General features: G+C 38.9%; 1 protein-coding gene across 13 annotated transcripts in view; it reads left to right on the plus strand.

Moving 5' to 3' along the window:
* THRB (thyroid hormone receptor beta) overlaps positions 1-15,723 on the plus strand; it is a 293,517-nt gene that overhangs the window by 161,878 nt on the left and 115,916 nt on the right. Inside the window, exon 1 of one of the 13 annotated variants that reach the window (XM_075922035.2) lies at positions 7,476-7,777. The exons of 11 other annotated variants lie outside the window; for them this stretch is intronic. In XM_075922035.2, coding sequence (XP_075778150.2) covers positions 7,775-7,777 — 3 coding nt within the window. In that variant the 5' untranslated portion in view covers positions 7,476-7,774. Of the gene's footprint in view, positions 1-7,475; positions 7,778-15,723 lie in introns of those variants that run through there. One more of the 13 variants, XM_014579149.4, reaches the window with a different exon arrangement.

The raw sequence follows: 15,723 nt of genomic DNA on the forward strand, positions 1-15,723 counted from the left end.
CAAGGTGGGTTTTTTTCCCTGTCATGTGGGTAGGGAATTCCTTAGAGTGGTAGGCAATTGCTTTGCTCCCAGAAAATGGCTCAGCGGAGATGACACACTTTAATTTAACATGTGCTTGTAAATTTGTACTAAATGTGTTGTAAATGTAATCCATTTAAGACTATAAAAATCTTCCTATAGCATTCTGTAAAAAAATAGGTGCCTAAACACACAAGTAAAGGTGCAAAACCAAAAACAAAGCAGAAATGTCCTTTTCCTATTTAAGGATCTAGTCCTACAACTCTTGCTCATGTGAGTAGTTATTATTCACTCGAGTCACCTTGACTTCTGTGAGACTACTTCTGCAGTAAGGGTTGCAATATTGGCTTCCCCTCCACCCCAACCCCTGCCATAAAATATCTTTAATATAGGGCAGAAGTATGCTTGGTTCAGGCAAGTACTGTGGTCTTTCAAAAAGAATGAAAATTCTGTTTCTTGTCAACAGAAGTTTGGAGAGAGAAATAACCCTTTTTCGCTGATGTGATTGTAACCCACATACCTAGTATGGGTTACAGTCCCATGAAGTGGCATAGACACTTACAGCGAGAGATAAAAATGAGTGAGCACTACAGCCTAAACTGAGAGGCAAGTGGCTTTATAGCTCAAGCTGTAGAGGCTCCTACACTAAGCTACAAATGGCCTAGGTTTGAATCAGCCTGCAAGTGGCTGCATGATAACAGACACTTTGCAAACAGTGGAGCAATATATGTCATTCTATATTATTTTTTGTCTGATTTTAAATGATGCTTTCTGGTGTATAGCAAAATCAGGTGGGACGCAAACAACAACTAAAACGGAAAAATGTCTTGTGCTGTAATTTTAAAAGCATTAAGGTAAGGATCGAATACCTGCAACATGATGATTTTTCATGTTCATGTCATCCAAGACAGTTGTTAGATGTTATAACAACTATTATTATTACTATATTATTATTACCCAATAATAGTTAGCCCCAATGAACACTGCTGCTTATTTTCCAGGGACTGTAGAAACATTAATGAAACCTTATAATGTCCATTTGAGGCAGGTTTTATTGACCTTAGTTGACAGAGAATATCCCTGCCACAGTTGGTTTATATGATTTGATCAAGGCCTCAGTGGTAGCACTCAGATGAAAACTGGCTGAAGGATTCCAGGCCCCTAGCCCTGTGCTCAAACCACTGGACCTTATAGCTTCCTCTGTCAAAATTTGTTAAGATATATGGCAGGCCCAGAAGCTCTTTTCATTTCCCAGTTCCATTGCATCAGCTTTTCTATTCTACCCACAAACTGGTAGAACTCCGGTTATCTGAAGAAGTGGGTTGTGCCCACGAAAGCTCATGATACCATCTACCTGTTTCGTTGGTCTTTAAGGTGCTGCTATACTATTTGTTGTTTTTTAAGTTTTTCCAAATCATTTTAAACATCTTTTTCTCCCCAAAAAATCATCTTCAGAATGTTTTCCCATTTGTATTGTCAGGGAGTTTGGTTGCAAAATTAAGGTATAAAACTAGGAATTGCGAGACTTGAGTTCTAATCTCAATTCTATCTGATTTTACAAACACTAGTCACTGGACCTCAACCCTGCGAACACATGAACAAGTAGTTCCATTGCATGAATATTCTCAGATGTAAAATAGTACTAATCTTAGAAGTGAGGCTAAATGTATTAAAGGTTGTAAAGCACTGTGTGATCCTTGAATAGAAGGTTTGTGTATAAGTGCCAAGTTATAGTAAATTACTGGAAATGGCTGTATGCATTGGTTCCATGGCATAACTAATGGCAGCTAACTGTCAGCAGTCTGACATAAGCATCTAAGCATTTTGGTTTAGGTAGAAATAGGGATGGGAATCTTTTGAGAATGGTTTTATTTCATGCCCAGTAATCCTTGATAGAAATAGCTTTGTCTGTGTACTGTTGTATTTCCACTTCCAGTTGTAGCCAGAATCACAGACTCCCATCCTGCAACAATTACCCTTTGTGATTTATCCATGCTCACATAAGAAGTCCACGTAAACCCAATGGGATAGAGTGAGTAGAATCAATGGAAATGTTTGAACAAATGATTTATTCACTAAAAAAATGCAGTTTCAGTCAACCTGAAGCTACTCACAAATTCAACTAATGGTTTTGGCCGGGACTTTTGTTTGTTTTTTGGCAGGACTTAGATGCCATTTGAGTTTGTTGGTGTGTCTGTCCTGAGCCCCCACCCCCTGTCCTGACTCCTGCACCCCCACCCCATGCCCTACACTCCTCCACACTTCTCAGCTCCCTGCCCTAACTCCTGCACCCTCTGCCCTGGGCCCTCCCACACCTCCAAGCCCCTTGCCTGCTACCTGCACCCTCATACCCTGCCCTGATCCCTCCACACACCCAACCCCCTTCCCTCATCCCCCCACATCTCCCAGCCCCCTGCCCTCACTCCTGCACTCCTACCTCTTGTCCTCAGCCCTCCCAGCGCCTAAACCCCTGCCCTGATTCCTAAACCCTCACCCCTGTTCTGAGCCCTCTGTTCCGTACCCTGACTGTCACACCCTCATCCGCTGCCCTGACATCCCCCACACCTATCACTCTGTCCTGTGCCCTCCACCTGCAGCCCTGAGTCTCCCCCACACCCATCCCCCTGCTCTGACTCCTGCACCTACCACACCATGCCCTGACTGGGGCATCCTCCCTTCACAAAGAGAAGAGTTAAGGACCCAAGCAATGCCAGGCACATCTGCTAGTACTAAATAATGATTGACATTTATCTCACTATTATCATATACTTAGTTTGAATATAGTTTCATTTCTAATACATAAAAAAGCAAAATAATATTGCAACAACAGCGTTTAAGCTATCATTTGCTAAGCAGCCTTTTGCTGATGGCTTCTACTTCCTTCTGATTGCATGAGTGTTTAAACTGCTTATTGCACAGCATATTGCCTGTAATGGATTAGTAATGTTAAATAAAAATGTCCACAGCTGGAAAATTTTGGAGGAAATATGTCTAAGATATAATGCTAACTTAAAAACACATATAGAAGGTATGCTGTTTGTATGTAATTTCAGAATATGCAACCATTGTTTCATTCCAGGTATGTGCCATATGCAGTAAAAAGATATCATAATGTGATTTATGGGACAAGACAGTTCTACAAGAATTTTATAACTCACATTTTGCTATATGCATTGCATTTATTTAAAATGGTATGAAAATTCAGATTCTTTAAACATCAACCTAGTTTTTCTATATTTAGCCAAAAGGAAGTTATTACTTTTTTAATTCTGTGTTTTGAGGTTTTTCTTGGCTCATTTTTTCCCCTATTTTTGATGCCATGGAAAACTTTCCTATCTTAAAGGTGTGTTTCTGAGTGACAGGGGTAAACAAGCAAGAAGAATAGCTTAGGGTGCCTGTTTGTTTATTTTTAGCCGTTAGGAAATATAACTTGGAAGAGCAATTGGAGTGTTTTCAGCTACAGGAAGATTTGAGAGAGAGGAGGCAATCCTTAATGTTTCATTGTTAAAAATGGAACTATTCAGAAATTCTAGGCTGAATCTCAGAATGCTTCTAACACTTTGCGCACTGATTTTTTCAGGCTCTTCTTGCTCATGGCCAATCAGGGTTGGGGTGCGAATTTGATGAATTTTGTAACTTGTTTTTATCTGCATCCCTATTAGACCAAAATATGACACTCTCTCAATTTACAGCAACTAAAAGATGTGAAAAAGACTAGAAAAGCATTTGTTAAATAATAAAAAATTCAAATTATGTACCACTCTCTTTTTGGTGCCTTGTTTTGTTTTTATGTGTTGTCATCTTTTATTTTTATTATGGCTAGGGGCCTCAAAAGCTGGAAATGGCATGGGCCTTTCTGGACCTATGGGAGGTCCAATTTTTGTTTGATGTTTTATAGTGAGCGATCCCTAGCACTACTCCTTGGAAGTTATAGTCACCTCCCCTCAGCGAAGGCTGGGTAGGTAGCCTTTGCTTGGGGGACATACAAGCAGGTTGCAGGAGGAATAAGATGTTCACAGTCATCTAATCCAGAGAGTCCCCACTCCATTGTTGAGTCAGGAGTAGTGGCTGCAGCGTACCACACACCTTTACTCAAGATTTCAGGCAGATGGTTAAATTTCAGGCTTTGCACATGTAGGCTACATCTATACAGCAGCATTATTCTGAAATAACAAAGCGCATCTACATAGCAAGCCAACTCCAACTCCTGTAACCCTCATTTCAGAAGGAGTAAGGGAAGTTGAAGGAAGAGTGTCTACAACACCAAAAGACAGATTAAGCTATTTCTACTTCTGTTACGCAGTTGATGTAGCTGAAGGTTGCATAGCTTAATTCAACCTGCTGTGTAGACATGCCCATAAGGACCTGGGTAGGGGATCTAAGAGTGCATTCTAAATATTTATTTTGTGGGGAGTTGAACTGTCAACTGTATTTAAAAGAAAGAAAATAAGTTCTTTATATTTTGAAATGAGTAATTTTTTATAAGGACTCCTGAAATTTTGAAGAGACCTTTGTGGAAGGTCTTTTTACTCATGCTTTATTTAAACTTACTTTTACATCAACAAGCTATTTTTGGTTACTGTTTCTTTTAAAATAAAGTATTGCAGCAGTGCTAGCTTATGTTTTACTTTCAAACATTTCTGAAAGATGAGTTGGGTAAGAAATTGAACCCCTCTTTTTTTCTTTAATATTTGTGTGTGTTTGTGAATGTGGCAAAGAAAAAGGAAGGACAATTTATGAACATGGTTCCTTTGTAAGGGCTTGAGCTTTCGACTGAGAATCAAATATGCCTTAGCCTTATTCTGTGTTTTTGGCTAAATTCACTATTTGATTACATGTCTGAATATTGTAGTTGTCAACAGCATCTTGTATTCTCACTGGATAAAGTTGTCCTAAAGTTTTGACATTCAGCTGAAGTGTTTGAAGAGATCTCAGCCAACATAATTCTGTTTCTAGAGTAAATCCTATCTTGGGGGCTTGAATTCTAAATGGCTTGACATTTTTCATATAGTATTTATAATGCTGCTTACGAAAGCCTGTAATAAAGCCTTCATTTGTTTACTCGCCAACCTTCCTGTTTGGCCAGAAACTGTTCTGGCTTAAACCTTGGAGCTGGGCTTCTGTCCATTTTCCTTGAGTCTCTCTGGGTCCCTCCCTTTTCTTCACCAGAGTTCTGGAAGATAGTCAGAAGGGCATTAATTTCTTGAGCAAGTCAGTTCTTTCAGCTATTTTGGCATGCTTCTAAATGTTCCTGTCCCACCCCTGAATTTCAGAGCTTAATAGCCTACCACAGACTTGCTAACATCATCAGGAGAAGGCAGAAGTATTGATTGCTTGTCACTGCAGGAAAAACATCTTTTGGCAGTTTGGAATGAATACAAAATTGAATAACAAATGGGTGGCAAACTCTGTTGCTCCTCTGAGATCTTAGACAAGAAGGAGAGAATAAAATGTTGTGTGCGCTGTAACCAATGTAAAATGATGTTTACATGGTCAGGAAAGGTGACAGCAGAGTTACTAAATACTCAAGGAATCGTATTCACCTCTGCTCACCAGAAGGAAGGTCACTTAATGAGAATGTAGAGCATTCAAATGTGGAGTTCAGGTGGCAGCATGGAGAGGAATTGGTTGCTTTGATACATGATACAGCAGTGCTGCTTGAGGGAGATGAATGCAAAAATTGCCTGCCCAGTAAAGAACATTTGGCAAGGTGCTCCGCCTTCTTAGAAATTCAGACTCTAAAAATAGCTAAGTTAGTGAGAGCAGGAAAGTTCCCTGTCCAGATGTAGTGAATAACTAGGTGTTTTCACCCCACTGACGCCTTGTTTTAGCTTTTATAAAAGAAAAAGTTGTGTGCGTCCCTACTTTACTATCAAGCTCTCCACAAAACATACTGATTGCACCTTGAAATGGAGATTTAACATCTAGCACTGAAATGGGGTGGCTCAGAGCTGCACCTCCTCAGGAGCAGCCAGCTCTAGGAAAGAACTGTTTCTAGGTTCTAGGAGTCACGGGTCCTTCCCTGCTTTCCCTTGCTCCTGGGGCAAAGGAAGTTACTGTAGCACTTTATAGGAGTCATCTTACTTCCTCCGTTCTCCCAGCGCACCTCTGGTCTGCCTGCTTCTTACCCACTCACTCATTCAGAGTAATAGCCCTGCAGAGTCTTCCCTTATATCCAAAGTGGCAATCCAAACAAGCAGTGCAGGAGGGAGGAGAGCAGCTGATGACCCCCTGCTCCTCCACATGTCTGTATTTATGGCCAGTGACCAACTTGGCCTTAAGATTGTGTATGGTTGATTTGTAAATGTGTATCTTTTTTTTTTTTTTTTTTTTTTTTTTTTTGTGGTGGGTGACATCTGTTTTACAGATCATTGTTAAATAGCCCCAGGGCACAAATAAGAAAATACATCGAAACACAACAAAATTACTCAAAATGAGATGGACTAACAAAATATAATCTAGAAAATCCATTATACATAAAGAAGAGATTTGAAAACCCTGGATGTTTTATAATCTGGCATTAACAAATCACAGCACAGTAGCACAATACATGTATAACATGAGCATAAGGGTAACAGAAATGTGGGTTAAATATGTGAAACAGATGAGAGTAGAAACAATGCTTTGTTTTTGTTTTTTTCATTCTTGGTCTCGCTACTGCTATTCAGGGTTTGAAGAGTGACCAGTCCTCTGTATTTCATAATGAGTCTGTGCGTGGAGAGGTGGATTCTCACATAATAAAAAGTCTTGTATGACTTTTCACATTTCAGGATTATTAAATTCATGTGAAAACATGAGTGAGTGAGTCAGAAAATATGTCAGTGGGTGGCTGAATAATGAGTTTCTAGTTAAACAGAACAGAGCTAATGAATAGCTTTATCCTTTAGGTCTGGTAGCCTTTCTTCACATTATCCCTCACCATTCTCCTGGAGAGACCATCTTAAGTCTCAGGCTCATTGTGGCCTCTCTATGGAGCTCCCTAATTTTGTGCCAGTGTTGGTTCAATTCTTGTACTGTTAACACTTGTGCACTCAGAAGTGAACTAAAGAAGTGAGCTAAAGCAACCAGTTTATTTCATATAGATCATGGAACTGTCATCAGATGACAATGACAGACCTGGGCTGTTTCAAACCAGCAGCCTAGACATTAAAAGACTTCTTATCCCAGCACTATCCAGTTTCCATTTAACTGGAAGGTTTTAACACAGGCTCAGGAGGTTAGATTAGCCATCTGGAGATTGATGTCCATCTTACATTAGGCATATGAATGAAAGGGGAAGAAGTGAGATGTCTCTAAAATGTTGATAAAAATCTTTGCTATGAAAGGGACCAAGGCTCTTAATAACAGTGAGGCAGATTTTGTTAATGGGGTTGCATGGCTGTTACAAAGAACAGAATGTAGCCTAAACCATGGTGAGGAAAGAGGTGGAGCTTGTGCAATAAAGGGAAAGGTATGAAGCGTCTCATAACATTGTATTAAACGTGCTGTTACAGCACTGTGTACTAGTGTTTCTGCCTTTTGCTGGCCTCTGGGAGCCTCGTTAGTGAATGTTTTTAGAAGAAGTGTTGGCACAAGAAGATTTTATTGTTTATTTCGCAATCATTGAAATCTCTTGGCTTCTTTTTCCTCCTTATTTTCTCCCTTATGTGGAGTGGAGGACTGAGTAGAGAACAGACCGGAGAAGAGAACATGAGTTCCCAAGGACTGTTGACTTGAGAGGTGCTATTAAATTGTCTTCCCTTTGTAACAATTTATCATGGTGAGTTATTCTTTCCCTTTTTTCACTGTTGCTCTTTACAGGCACCATTCTAACTGGGGGTTCTACTTCTATGTTTCACCTCTTTTTCTTGTTCAAAGTATACTTACAGGGTAGGGGTTTGTTGTTGTTTTTTTAAAAAGTGGAAGGCCAGCAGCCTTTTGGTGGGCTTTCTTCAGCTTAGCTCCTAGAGCAAGAGTAAGTAGGATAGGGAGAGAGAGACAATTCTGTATTAAGTAATTGCTCCCTTCTCCCAGCGCAGAAAAGTTCTGAAGGGTTAAGGCTCACATCTACTTCATTAAAATCTATCTGAAGTGCTATGCCAGCTTTTTATATAAAACACATGAATATATTTACCCTGAGAGTTATGGATCTTTAAACAACCATAAAATGGAGGCAGTAGACCTCAAAATGAAAGATCCCGAGAAACTGGCAATAGATGTGGGTGAGTATAAATGAGTCGTGTTGCAGTCAGTGATGTACTAGTACATGCAGGAGAATGACAACTCACACTGAAAAGCAGAGCAAAAAAAATAAAACCATTGGTTTCTGCACCTCCCCCAAAAAAGAGCATTTATCGATATGCTGTTAGCACTCAAGGCATGGTTTAAATGTACAGCAGAATTAATGCCCACATGTAGCTGAAGTCTAGCAGGATAGTCCAATATAACCTACTAACAGCAAACGAGGTAACTTTGATGCTGTGACTTTTACATCATTGATTTACCCCCTGGTGTTGAGATTATGGACCCAAAATTTTATTACAGTATTGTGAGCTGTATAGGGAAAAAATGACTTCTTAACTACTTTTCTTGGGTTTTTAGCCAGTTAAACTAAGATTATCCATAGGGGATTAAATTTCTGTTTCAGGATCGTGATTTAGTTTTTATGATGTCTATTTGAACAGTAAGTAATTTTTAGTGCATAGTACATCTTTTTATTGTGACCTCTGGCTTGCATCAGGTGATATTGTATTAAAGGACTGTTCATTTTCAAAGGAAAGAAAATAATTCATTTTGGCTCTTGTTTTTAGCTATTGTTTTGGGCTGGGTTTTTTTTTATTATTATTATTTCATGTGCAGTTTGTTTCCCCCCATTCCTTTCAGATTTACCTTGTGAAACCATGGAAAATACTGTGTATAAATCATTTGATTTATAGGAAGCTTGGTGGTTGTTGTGTAGTGTGTGGGGTTGTCTGTGGGGTTTTGTTTGTTTGTTTGCTAAGTCTACATTTTGATTTGGCTGAGCTTTTCTGGTTTTCTTTTAAAATGTAAACAATTAAACTTACAAAAGGGTTTATTATGTTTACTTCTAGAGATGAGTCTGAACTATAACATTCTGATCTAGATTTTAATTTTGCCAGTGTTTGCTATTCTTTAGATTTGGGATTTTGATCATCCCATTAGCAATAACTTATCATAGAAACTAGGTAAAAATGTTGGAGTCTGGATTTTGAAGAGAATTTTTCTTTAGAATTCTAGGGAACTTAGGTCTGCTTTGAGCCCATGACCAGACCATGTCCATGAATAGAGCACACATCATAAAAAGACATGCCTGGTTTGTAGTGATGAGCTGAAACCAGAAGTGTTATGGATCATCAGGCGTTTCTACCATGACCAATACTTGTAATAACAAACTGTTCATTTTATAAAATTATAGCTGTAAGAAAACATACAGGGGAAAAGTTTTTCTGAAAATAAACACTAGAAGAGCTCTTTGTAGTTAAAAAGCTTGTCTCACCAATAGAATTTGGTCCAACAAAGTCATTACTTCACCCACCTTGCCTCACTAATATCCTGCAAGCAGCACATTCCTTGGTAATTTCTTTGCTGTAGACAAAGATGAAGTTATAAAAAACAAGTTATTAGTTCCTTATTCTATTCTAGGCTTCAAATGTGCCATTTCTCATCTGGAATAAGACTTCTCAGATTTGTGTCTGATTTTTCTTCTTGTTCTTTACCCACACAGTAAATATATCTGAGCACTTCAAAGAAGATATACATTATTCTTTCTCTGAATTATTACTTCAGGGTTTTTTTTATTGGGTTGTTTCACGTTTCTTTGCTTTAACTGTTGGGTACGTAGTCATATCTCATGTCTTAACATGAGAAAGCAAACCAGGAAACTGGGTGTGAATAGCTGTAATGTTGCATTTGTGTGCCATATTCTTACCATTCAGCCAAAATTCTTTAGATGTTACAATGAAAATTCAGTTTAAAATCATCAGTTTACATAGAACTACAGTGGCGAGTACAGCACATAAAAGCGGTGCTTTGTAAACAAGGCTGTATGCCGGCATATGTTGCAATACATCACAGCTTCGTAATAGGTTTATATATGCTGCTTTTCAAACAAAGAACTCTTTCTTTCACATAAGCTCTTCAGAAAGTTACCGTCATCATTTAAATTACTTATTCCTCTCTCTATTTTATGGCAATGGAGAAAGGGGTGAAGAATAGTGGGAAGGAGGAATTTTTATGCAGTCATTTTCGTCACATGATCAAAAAAGGCCGCCTTATGGGTGCACAAAGAGTTCATTAAAATGGTAATGTACAATATAGTTATTAATTTTACAATTCTAGAATGGACTAGCACCAAAAGACAAAGTTAAATTGGGAAGCCAAGGAAATTAAGAATAAAATCTGCCTTTTTGACCATACAGGCTATACTATATGTGTACCTGAATGAGAGACTTCCAAAGAATATCTGCTGTAAGTACTGAAGGAAGTGATTTTGGGGATTCAGTACTGTAGCTGACTAATTTTCATCTGAATTAGAACTAACCAATGCCTCAGCTTGGTGTAGACTCAAGGTGCCATCTTTGGATGAGACTTCCACAAAATAAGGACCATTTGCAATTAATCAAAGACATGTTTAATAAGTGCAAGTGTGTTTAAAATCATACTGGCCTGCCAAAATTTCAACTCTGGTAATTACAGTCTGCCCAACTAAATTTCCCCTGCAACTGCAATTGATTATGGCATTCTGAATTACTTTGTGCTGTAAATTATTGTGTAGATTTTATGTACTTTCATGTTTCACTTTAGAAGTGGCTGCATTCCAGTGTTGGATGGTTGGATCATTATATGTTGTTGAACTACTTTTTAAATTATATAACTTCTAGATAAAGGATGTGATGATTCTCAGATAAAATATATTATGGAAGAGCTAAGTATTACTACGCCATCCTGAACTCACTGTATTTTTCTAAGGCATGATCTAGGAACTGCTATAAAATCTATTCACAAAAAAATATTTTAGAAAAAACAATGAGGCTGTTATCTACATAGAATCTTGTCCTGGAAAGAGTTATTCTTGTGAATAACATTATCCTAGAAGAGTAATCCTACAGAGTTATCTAGGACTGCTCATTTAGTCAGAGTTGCTCTTGTGTAAGCTGTTGTAAAATGAGAACTGGGATTATAATGTATTTCAGGGTTTGCAGGTGTTAGAGGGGTTTGTGGATGGGTGCACCAAAAAATCATATACACAACTACTGTGCTCAGGAAATTCTGACTTTATTTATGAAGGTGGGCATTTCAAAATGCACATACAGGAATAAATTTGAAAATATTATTTTAGTGCTTATTTAACTTTATATACTACATTTACAATTTTTATTATGCCTCTGCATATGGAATGGTTTTATTTTTTTTTAACTTTCACATAGATTGTAATTTCAATAAAAGTGAAATATTTTGTTTATAATCACTAGTGTTTTTTCTGGATGAAAAATATAATGTAAATGATACAATTTTAAACTAGTAGATTACATGCATAGCGACCCCTATTGTTATATTCTCATTTACGCTGTTAGAACCAAGCTTCATATTTTAAAATAGTTCCACAGTTCCCGAGTTAAAATATAGAGAGAAACTGTTTTTTATTGTCCAGTTTCATTCACTTGAGTAGTTATTACAGAGACTGGGTATATATTTAGCATAGTACATTTCCACTGTGACCTTTTATATGCTGTGAATGAAAGCTAGTGCTGTGATATGATTGCTCTCATGAAATAAATTTCTGAGTGAATTTAAACTTATTTATCCTTAAGAGAGCAGTACATATTGAATTCATAATATTAATTAAATTGTGATACTTACCTTCAGTCTGCCAGAGAAAAATACTTTCCCAAAGCTATGTAGTCAACTAGTTTTTTAATCTCTCCTCATATGAAAGTCCTTCTACACCCCTAATGATTTTTGTTGCCTTTCGCTATACCTTTTCCAATTCTAATATGTGTTGTTTGAGATGGGGCAACCAGACCTGCATGCAGTATTCAAGGTGTGGGCATGCCATGAATTTATATGCTGATATTTTCTAGTTTTTATTATCTATCCATTTACTCAATAGTTCCTAATGTGGTTGGCATTTTTTATTGCCACTACACATGGAGCGGATATTTTCAAAGAGATGTCCACGATGATGCCAAGATTTTTCTTGTGTGCTAACAGCTAATTTAAACCCTATAATTTTCTATGTATATTTGGGATTATTTTTTTTCCAATGTGCATTACTTTGCTCTTAGCAACATTGAATTTTATATGCCATTTTGTAGCCCAGTCACACAGTTTAGCGAGGTCCCTTTGTTAACTCTTTGAAGTAAGCTTTGAATTTTACTGTCTTGAGTAATTTCATATAGGTTGCAAATTTTGCCACCTCACTCTTCACCCACTTTTCTAGATAATTTATGAATGTTGAACAGCACAGGTCCCAGTACAGATCCTTGGAGAACCCATCTATTTGCCTCTCTTCATTGTGAACACTGACCATTTATTCTTACCCTTTGTTTCCTATCTTTTAACCAGTTATTGATCCATGAGAGGACTTTTCTTCTTATCCCCTGACTGCTGAGTTTGCTGAAGAGCCTTTGGTGAAAGACCTTGTCAGAGTCTTTCTAAAATTTTGAGAATACTATATCCACTGGATCACCCTTGCCCCATTGCTTGATGACTCTGTCAAAGAATTCTAATAGAATGGTGAGGCATAATTTCCTTTTACAAGAGTTGTGTTGGCTCTTATCCAACATACCATGTTTACGTATCTGATAAACCTGTACTTTATTATACTTTCAAATTATTTGCACGGTACTGAAGTTAGGCTTAACAGCTGATAATTGCCAGAATTGCCTCTGGCGCCTTTTTTTTAAAAACGAGTGTTACATTAGCAACCTTCCAATCATCTAGTAATGCTGACATTTCAAATCCAAGTTCCTTCAGAATTCTTAGGTGATTACCATTTGATCCAGACAGTTAATTATGATTTAATATATCAATTTATTCCAAAACCTTCTCTGTTGACACTTCAGTCTGGGACAATTTTTCAGATTTTCCACCTCGAAATAATGTTTTGGGTGTGTAGGGATCTCTTCTGATGTGCTCTGCAGTGAAGACGAATGTAAAGAATTAATTTAGCTTCTCTGCAACAGCCTTTGTCTTCCTTCCATGCTCTTTAGCACCTCAAACATCCAGTGGCCCCACTGATTGTTTGGCTGGCTTCCTGTTTCTGAGGGACTTAATTGTTTTTATCTTTCATTTTTATGTGGTAATTGATCTCTGAATTCTTTTTTGGCCTGACTTCTTATATTTTTACACTCACCTTGCCAGAGTTTGTTCCTTTCTATTTTCCTCAGCAGGGTTTGATTTTCCCATTTTTAAAAGCTGACTTTTGCCTCTTACAGACTTCTTTATTTGGCTGGTTAGCTATGTTAGCATTTTGTTGGTCCTCTGACAATTTTTGGGGGGTGGGGAGGTTGTGGCATTTTTGCTTTGGTGTGAGTGGGTGGTAAATGTGATTTTTGACCCCATGTTACAGTGTTTTTGAATAACTTCAAGGCAGTTTGCAGGATTACAACCTTAGGACTGTTCTCTTTTAAATTTCCATTTAACTAGCTTCCTATTTTTTCTTTAGTTACCTTTTTTGAAGTTAAATACTACTGTGGCGGGTTCTGTAAGATGTTTTCCCCTACAAGGATGTTAACTAAAATACATTATGGTTGCTAGCAGGGCTGTCCCTTGGAGAGTGCGGCGCCCAGGGCAACCCCCCTGCCGCAAGCCCCATCCTTACCTCACTTCTGCTCCTACCTTGCCCCTGCTCCAACCCTTTCCTGCAAGCCCCACTTCTGTTCCACCCCTTTCCTTCCCCCACGTGATGCAAGCTAGAGGATTACTGAGGGCCTGGCCAGAGCGGCAGCAGCAGGGTTTGTCCCCACCTCTCACGTACTGTGGAGGTAGGAGTCGGAGTGGCCCAGCAGTCTGCTCTGCTCCACCCCACCCTGCTTCTCTCTTCTGGCCCACTGCACTCAGCCTCTCTGCCCCAGACTGTCAGTTCTGGTGTCTAGAACTTTTATCTCTTCCTTCCTTCCTGAGGTGACACGTTCCCAGTCAATATGGGGGTAGCTGGAATCCCCTGTTATTACAATTTCTGCGTTAGAAGACTTTCTAGTCTCCCTGAGTATTTCACAGACACTGTCACCATTCTGGTCAGGTGGCCAGTAGTACATGCCTACAGTAGTATTCTTATTGTTCAAGCATGGAATTTCTATCCTTAGTGAATCAGTGGTACAATTTTTTATTCTGTGTGGTCTTGCAGATACGGTGCCAATCCTCCATCAATGTAACCTACCCTGTCGTTCCTATATATTTTGTACCATGAGCTATTGCTTATCTTCTTTCTGCCAAGTTTCTGCATTGTCCATTATATCAATATCCTCATTTAATGCCTACCACTCTAATTCGCCCATATTAGTGTTAGATTTCTAGCATTTGTATGCAAGCATTTATACATTTTATCAGTGTTTGCCTGAACATATCATCGGCTTATCACAAATTCACCTGTTTAGATTTATGATAATCAAATCCCCCTTCACTATTTCCCTGTTATTTTTAGTGTTTGGGGATCTCTCAGTGCATCTGAGGATGGGTATGCTCGATATAAGATGATATCATCACATCATCTGGAAGGAGGATCCCCACTCTTGGGTTGTTTCTCACCAGTCCAGCTTCTGGTTATCCTCCCTAACAGCGCAGAGGCTGTCAGACTCAAGGGTGGAGGGTGGGGTGGATGACTGCTCTGTTGTATCCCTGAGACTGAATGTTTTTTCTAGGAACCTTTCCATCTTAGTTTCTCCAGTTCAGCAACTCTGTCCTTAAGAGACTATACTGTGTCTCTGAAGGCTGTGAGTTGCTTACACTGCATGCACACACGTGGTATCTGTCCAGAAGGAAGATAATTGTACATGCTGCATTCAGTGCAATAAACTGGATAGCCCCCACTCGCTATGCTGCTGGTTTTCTGCCTGCATTGTTTTTACTCTTGCAAGTTTTGTGGGGAGAGGGTGGTGGTAGCTGGTCTAAGTTTAGAGTATGTCTGTTAGGTGTATCTGCATCTCAGATTCCTGCACAAACTGCCCCATTTGCTGTTTTGGAATAGTTCCCCTATGCAGGGCACCCAACAGACTTCTCAGGGCCCTGAGCAAAGTGCAGGGGAGCAGCCCTTTAGCTCTGCCCGGGGCTCTGGTGGCTGACGTTGCTGCTGTAGCAGTGGCATGTGGGAGCCACAGGCCCTATCAAATTGCCAAGTCCTGAGGCAGCTGCTTCCTTTGCCCCCATCCCTCTTTATAGAATGGTTGGGAGCCGGACACTCATTCTGAACAGGAAAGACAGATTTGAACATCTCTCAGCTTTGGTAGTGTCCAACTGCAGAATGCCAAACCTGGACCCAAACTGAGATTTAAGTTTAGGATCCAAAATTCCGAGAAGTGTAATGTCTGTTTCAATCTGCTTTGATTCATTTCAAAATTGCTTTAAAAATTGACACGCAGTTATTTCACTTGTGTACTCCTTTGTCACAAATTCATCCCAAAACTATAAAATTCTCCAGTATACAATACAGGCAGTCCCCGGGTTACGTACAGATAGGGACTGTAGGTTTGTTCTTAAGTTGAATCT

The sequence above is a fragment of the Pelodiscus sinensis genome, chromosome 2, assembly GCF_052426305.1.
Source record: "Pelodiscus sinensis isolate ZL-2025 chromosome 2, ASM5242630v1, whole genome shotgun sequence".
Classification (NCBI taxonomy): domain Eukaryota; kingdom Metazoa; phylum Chordata; order Testudines; family Trionychidae; genus Pelodiscus; species Pelodiscus sinensis.